At 33.9% G+C, this 8,116-nt stretch overlaps 1 protein-coding gene across 1 annotated transcript; it reads left to right on the forward strand.

Annotated features, from left to right (window-relative positions):
- The first annotated feature begins 274 nt into the window (after nucleotides 1-274).
- On the forward strand, nucleotides 275-3,089 carry LOC134691483 (uncharacterized). Its single transcript, XM_063552292.1, has 3 exons — nucleotides 275-279; nucleotides 1,015-2,426; nucleotides 2,875-3,089. The coding sequence occupies exons 1-3, from the start codon at nucleotides 275-277 to the stop codon at nucleotides 3,087-3,089; spliced, it is 1,632 nt and encodes a 543-aa protein (XP_063408362.1).
- The last annotated feature ends 5,027 nt before the right edge of the window (nucleotides 3,090-8,116 follow it).

Raw genomic sequence — 8,116 nt, forward strand, 5'->3', positions numbered from 1 at the left:
AGCCAAGGGTTACGATCCACTCCCGCTCTCTTGAAGAGAGCGGGAGTGGATCGTAACCCTTGGCTAGCGAAGATGTGATGATGTGTGCCAAGTTACAGTGGCGGATGCAGGAATTTTCGAAAGGGGGGAGGGGTGCTAGCCCATAGCAAAGGGGGGTGCAAAACATATGTCCCGATTCAAATGCATTGATCGGCCAAAATAAAGGGGGGTGCGCACCCCCGGAACCCCCCCCCCCCCCCCCCTCTGGATCCGCCACTGAGTTACCATACGAAAAATGCCGTTGGCTGTCGTTAGACTTAATATCTGTACCTCCTAAACAATATGGGAGTCAGCATTGAGGATTACAGGGCAGCCATTGGCTTATTTCATTGTACATGTAGCAAGAGGAAAAGTAGTACTTTTATAAATTATAACTATTATACTTATTTAGAAATACTAAAAATTAACTTACATTGCTCCTTCTATGTTCTTTCACTAGCATGTCTTAAGTCTATAAATCCCAAGATTGACATTATCTTTCTGTTGTTTGTGCTTCATTTTATTCTTATTGTCGGAAATATTGAACCAAACCCTGGTCCAGATAAAAATAACATATCGAGTACACCCTCTAGTGTCAGATTTAGTGAAATCGATAAATCCATATCAATATATCTATAATACTAAAATTACGAGGTCCAATTTGTCTGACAGCCGTCATCACGTAAAAACGATGAATAAAAGAATTCAACTTTACATATTACTAATATAGTACAATGCTGTTGATTAAAAATTACACCACTCCAGACCCTTTTGTTTTCCACATAATTAATATTGCCAATAATTAAGAAGTTCCGGGTCGAATCCGATACCGATACCAATAGTATATTCACCTGTTACCTATTAACTTATCTGTACGTTCCGCATTTGACAGGCGCACCACCAAACGCTGTATTTAGGATTTTGCTATATACACGGGTCGTAATCACAGGGTTGACACTACTACTGTTCCTACTTGTGTAATTTAAATATCCGTAGTATTAGAAACAAATTAGAATTCTTAAATAATTTCACTGACGAATTTGATGTCCTGGCTGTAACAGAAACACATTTAGAACTTAGTGTATCTGAAGATCAATTAAAACTAGATTCCTTCAATAACATTATACGGAAAGATCGAAACAACTTTGGTGGTGGATTAATGATTTATGTGAAAGATGATATCGGTATCGTCCGAAAAAGCGAACTAGAAAATCCATTTGATGAAACACTTTGGGTTGAAATACGAGCCAAAGGTCAAAACTTCCTTCTTTGTCACTCATATCGTCCATCGAATGCGGACACTGACTTCTGGGCACGATTAAATCATGCAATAGAAACTGCCTTTCAATTAAACGAAAATATAGTGATTACTGGTGATCTAAATTCTGATCTCTTTAATGTCAATAATAATAAACTTATTGACACTATGGACTTGTTCAATCTAAGAAATGTAATTGACAAAGCAACAAGAGTTACTGATAAAAGTAGTACACTCTTAGATCCCATAATGATAAGTGACTGTATGTCATATTATCTATCAGATGTTTTAGATATTCCCTCAAATATTAGTGATCACAATGCAGCAGTAATATTTCTTGAGTGTCCGTCATCAATGTCGCGTACTTTCAAAAGAGAAGTGTGGATATATGATAAGATGGATAAAGATAATTTTTTGAAAATAATGAATGAAACAGATTGGCATGCCATTCTTCCCGATGACAAGGATGTTAATGAATTATGTGAAATATTTACTGTAACTTTTCTGAACATTGCAGGGGAGTGCATACCTACTAAACAAGTAACTATACGAAAAAACGACAAACCATGGTTCAATACTAGTGAGCTTAGGAGAGAATTACGCACTAGAGATCGATTACGAAAAAAGGCTTTTAAATCTAAAAAACAATCTAATATTTTGAAGTACAAGCGACAGAGAAATAGGGTCAATAATATGAAAAAAGTTGCTAAAGAAAAATTTGAAAGTAATTTAGACCACATCATTCTAAATAATGTATCGAATACAAAAACTTATTGGACAATTATGAAAATGTTAATCAAATCTAACAATGGATCAAATAACATCCCCCCACTCCAAAATATTATAAATACCGAAAAAATAGACGAAATAGCATATAAAGATGAAGAAAAATGTGAGCTTTTGAACAAGTATTTTAATTTAATCTCCAAATTAAATGAAGAAAATATCAACTTACCACAATTTGAAACTAAATCTAACAATAAAATTTGTGACATACATGTCACTATTCAAGAAATTATAGATATGATTAATATTCTTGATCCAAATAAAGCCTCGGGACCAGATGTGATTAGCCACAGGATGTTCAAGATCTGTCCAGATAAAGTTGCAATACCTCTTAAAATTATATTCAACAAGTCCCTAAGTCAATGTATATATCCAACCAGCTGGAAAATTGCAAATGTAATAGCTATTTTCAAAAAGGGGGACTCTTCTTTGCCATCTAATTACAGACCAATATCTTTAATTAGTTGCATGGGGAAAGTTATGGAACGAGTTGTGTTTAAACATGTATAAAATCATCTATTTAATAACAAACTATTTTATGAATACCAATCAGCCAAACATTCAACAGTGCATCAATTAATAGAAATCTATGATTGTATCTTAAATGCACTAGAAACAAAAGAAATTTGCTGTTTTGTTTTTTTGTGATTTTTTGAAGGCCTTTGACAAAGTTTGGCATATTGGCTGACTACACAAAATGAAAGCATATGGCATTGAGGGAAATCTTTTAAATTGGTTCACTAGCTACCTATACCAAAGAAAACAAAAGATTATCATTAATAAATCATCCTCTACTTTTTGCAATGTTTCAGCTGGTGTACCCCAAGGATCTGTTCTTGGTCCTTTATTGTTTATCATATATATTAACGATATTGCTGAACAGTTAACTTCTTTATGCAGACTATTTGCAGATGACACTTCGTTCAGCTACTCGGGTCATGACGAGGAACTTATACAGTCAGTTGTTAGTCGTGACCTAAGACAGCTGGATGAATGGTCAATCCTGAAAAAAACCCAGAAATTATGATGTTCTCAAATAATGAGATAAAAAAACCTAATTTTACTATGAACAACAAAAAATACCAATTGTGCGATCTCATAAGCATCTAGGGGTTACATTTAGATGTGACGCAAAATGGAACAACCATGTTGAAAACATATTAAATAGTGTTAAAAACATCTGAATATATTGCGAAAACTCAAATATCAACTTAGCCGACAAAATTTGGAAAAATTATATCTAGTATTTATTAGACCAATTTTTGAATATGCAACTGAAGTATGGGACAATTGCGGAAAAGGTTATTCCATTAAATTAAAACAGCTACAACTTGAAGCTGCACGAATTGTAACAGGTTTGCCTGTTTACACACACTCTGAGACTGTCTTAAAAGAGGTTGGTTGGGAAACTTTAGAGGAACGAAGAAAGAGAAGAAAACTACAATTATTTTATAAAATTCAGAATAATAATGCCCCTGAATATTTATGTACCCTTGTTCCCCCTAAAATTCAAAGTACAACACAATATCCCTTGCGAAATGGACAAGATATCATTTTACCATTTTGCAGGCTGACACTGACTTCCCAATCCTTTATCCCATCAACAATTAAACTTTGGAATAATTTGAACATATCAGTTCGAAATGTAGACTCGTTATCAAAATTCAAAGTAGAATTAAAAAACTACGAAATTCGAAATGAGAATCAATCTATTTTAAACATTATTTATATGGTCCAAGAAAATTGAACATAATATTAACCCAATTTAGATGTTCGGCATCGTTCTTGAATTGTGACTTGTTTAGAGCTAACATTATATCTGATCCAACATGTAAATGTGGTTTGGATATTGAGGACATGCACCATTTTTTCTTCGATTGTCCTTTCTATTTAAATGAAAGGGCTATTCTGTTTAATGGTCTCAGCTGGCTTCCTGAAGGCTGCGATTTGAACTTAACATTACTGGTTTTTGGAAAAGAAACCCTTTCCTATGATCAAAATATGCAAATTCTTAAACAAGTATTCAATTTTATAAAGAGATCAAAACGATTCCTCGTAGTATAGTATCAACATAGGTAAAACGCACATCATCATCATTATCATCATCAACTTAATCTCTGTCGTTCTTTCCTCATTCCCTCTACTTTTTTCAGTATAGATAAGTAATATGTATGTTGTTTATATTATATGATGCATGCTCATGTTCAATTTGTATTGTTATATATACTGTATTGTGGAGAAGACTTTATAAGTATTTTTGACTTGTGTCTGATCATTTTTCGCTTTGAGCAAATAAAATATGTTTAAACTAAAACATCTCAACCTAAATTGCAACAACATAACAAATGGTACAAATCAGTCTTTTAGGGAACAAAGTGATGTCATAAAGAACCGTAAGAATCGGCTGACGATTTAAGCCTTATTTGAAAATCTTGCTTTTTTATCATTTTTCTCTTTGTTTTAAAAGTTTTTATGTATCGAACATACAAGGCAAAAAACGCCAAAAAAAATGTTATAAATAAAGGCATCAGTAGTAACCGCTGTTCAATAGTCATAAATCGATAAAGCAAAAACAAATCGTCATTTTCAAATAGGGGTGATTCTAATTAGGACTCAACTGACGCTTTCGTTCGTTTGTTATGTTACTGAAGAACTTGTCTTGCTGATCCATTTTGTTTTAAGAGTGTCTCTCTATCGTTTATAGTTTTCAAGATGATAGGCAGAAGTTTTTGAAAAATGTTAAAAATTTGAACATCAGATGGATATTATTCTGAACATTTCTACCGCTGTCAGATTTTCTCAATCGGTGATTCTTCATAGGTGTTTTCAAACTTGCATTTTACCCTTCTTTTTTGTTAAAAGATGAGATTTTCGTAAAAAATTAGCGGCCTACGACAGACGACGGACAACGACGATTGAAGATGGACATGTGATGGAACAAGCTTATTTGGTCCTCTGTGCTAGGTGATCTTAAACATGAGAAATTATTGACATAGATTTACAATATAAAACAAAACGGTAATGAATTTTTAATTTGCTAATGTATTGAGATGTTTCCTACGCACTATTATAATGACGTATGTATAAAGGTTATGAGAGCTGTCACATTTCTGACATATTTTCACTCTGAACTTACACTTGAATTGCTTGCTGGATTTTAATAATCGAGAATCCTTGGAAGTTGATATTTCAAGAATCAAATTTTTGTGGAAAGTGTGGAATAAATTAAAAAGAAAGATTCATGATGGATACTAAATCGAAAACGATCTGACAATGCCATGACGAAACAGAAAACAAATAAAAGACACAAACAAAACAAAAACAAAACATAGCATGAAAAATTAAACACTCAGAAACATGAACATCATAAAAAAAACGTGCTAGACCTCATATGATCCGAGGGTCAAAAGATCCTGCTCCCCATTGGCAGCCGTTGTGTTGATCATGTAAAACCCAGTTATAAGCTTTATACTCGAAAGACTGCAATTGAGGAAAATAGGATGCGATGGTGATGACGACAATTCGAACATATCCGTCTTCATCTGTGAAACAGATGTTGCATAATGGTCAATCAACTTGTGATGGTGTTCGTAACATTTTCGACCAATATTATTTCGACTAACAGCTTAAATTTCTGGGTTTGAAATCATCCTAAAACGCAGCAACCCTCTTTCAAGAAAAAGTTATTAGGAAATCCAAGCTCTTAATTATCTTGTCAACTGGGGTAAAATACTCCATTTGCAAGCATTCTGATGAGTTAAGCCTTTTTCAACTGATTTTTATATTTCGTTCTTATGTTGTACTGTTGTACCACTGTCCCATGTTAGGGGGAGGGTTGGGATTCCGCTAACATGTTTAACCCCGCCACATTATTTATGTATGTGCCTGTCCCAAATAGTAGCCTGTAATTCAGTGGTTGTCGTTTGTTTATGTGTTACATATTTGTTTTTCGTTCATTTTTTTTTACATAAATAAGGCCGTAAGTTTTCTCGCTTGAATTGTTTTACATTGTCTTATCGGGGCCTTTTATAGTTGACTATATGCGGTATGGGCTTTGCTCATTGTTGAAGGCCGTACGGTAACCTATAATTGTTAATGTTTGTGTCATTTTGGTCTTTTGTGGATAGTTGTCTCATTGGCAATCATACCACATCTTCTTTTTATATAAGTCTTCATAACGATATACAACGTATTAATCGTTACACTCAACACTGAATGGAATTGTTAGGAATAACCGAACCTTTTCCAAACATTTTAACCTAAATTGCAAAAACCTAACAAATGGTACAAATCAGTCTTTTAGGGAACAGTGATGTCAGTAAGGGAGCTACCATTTGATTTTTATGGGGGGCTAGGATGAAAAAATTTGTCCTGCAATTTTTTTTAGTTGTATTCTCTGTCCTGCCTATTTATTTTTCACTCTATCCGGTCCTGTTTTTTTTTTATAGTTTATCCTGACTTTTTTTTACATATTTTTTTTTATTCAAAACTCCTGTTCTGCCTATTTTTTTCAAATTTCGTCCTAGCCCCCCCCCCCCCCCCCCCCCTAAAAATCAAATGGTAGCTCCCTAAAAACCGTAAGAATCGGCTGACGATTTCAACCTTATTTGAAAATTTTGCTATTTTTTTTTTTATCATTTTTGCTAAAAAAAAATAATAGTTTTATGTATCGATTGAAGATGGACATGTGATGGAACAAGCTTATTTGGTCCTCTGTGCTAGGTGATCTTAAACATGAGAAATTATTGACATAGATTTACAATATAAAACAAAACGGTAATGAATTTTTAATTTGCTAATGTATTGAGATGTTTCCTACGCACTATTATAATGACGTATGTATAAAGGTTATGAGAGCTGTCACATTTCTGACATATTTTCACTCTGAACTTACACTTGAATTGCTTGCTGGATTTTAATAATCGAGAATCCTTGGAAGTTGATATTTCAAGAATCAAATTTTTGTGGAAAGTGTGGAATGAAATAAGAAGAAAGATTCATGATGGATACTAAATCGAAAACGATCTGACAATGCCATGACGAAACAGAAAACAAATAAAAGACACAAACAAAACAAAAACAAAACATAGCATGAAAAATTAAACACTCAGAAACATGAACATCATAAAAAAAACGTGCTAGACCTCATGTGATCCGAGGGTCAAAAGATCCTGCTCCCCATTGGCAGCCGTTGTGTTGATCATGTAAAACCCAGTTATAAGCTTTATACTCGAAAGACTGCAATTGAGGAAAATAGGATGCGATGGTGATGACGACAATTCGAACATATCCGTCTTCATCTGTGAAACAGATGTTGTATAATGGTCAATCAACTTGTGATGGTGTTCGTAACATTTTCGACCAATATTATTTCGACTAACAGCTTAAATTTCTGGGTTTGAAATCATCCTAAAACGCAGCAACCTTCTTTCAAGAAAAAGTTAATAGGAAATCCAAGCTCTAAAATATCTTGTCAACTGGGGTAAAAATACTCCATTTGCAAGCATTCTGATGAGTTAAGCCTTTTTCAACTGATTTTTATAGTTCGTTCTTATGTTGTACTGTTGTACCACTGTCCCATGTTAGGGGGAGGGTTGGGATTCCGCTAACATGTTTAACCCCGCCACATTATTTATGTATGTGCCTGTCCCAAGTCAGTAGCCTGTAATTCAGTGGTTGTCGTTTGTTTATGTGTTACATATTTGTTTTTCGTTCATTTTTTTTACATAAATAAGGCCGTAAGTTTTCTCGCTTGAATTGTTTTACATTGTCTTATCGGGGCCTTTTATAGCTGACTATATGCGGTATGGGCTTTGCTCATTGTTGAAGGCCGTACGGTGACCTATATTTGTTAATGTTTGTGTCATTTTGGTCTTTCGTGGATAGTTGTCTCATTGGCAATCATACCACATCTTCTTTTTTATATTGTTATAATACTGCTATATAGAAATACAAATTTCATAATTGGAAAGCTAGGATCATATTTTTCTTTCTCGTACAATATTGTACTTAACCGACCTTCATATTGTCAATTTCGACATAAATCCAAGATAT

This window comes from Mytilus trossulus, chromosome 1 (assembly GCF_036588685.1).
Source record: "Mytilus trossulus isolate FHL-02 chromosome 1, PNRI_Mtr1.1.1.hap1, whole genome shotgun sequence".
Lineage (NCBI taxonomy): Eukaryota > Metazoa > Mollusca > Bivalvia > Mytilida > Mytilidae > Mytilus > Mytilus trossulus.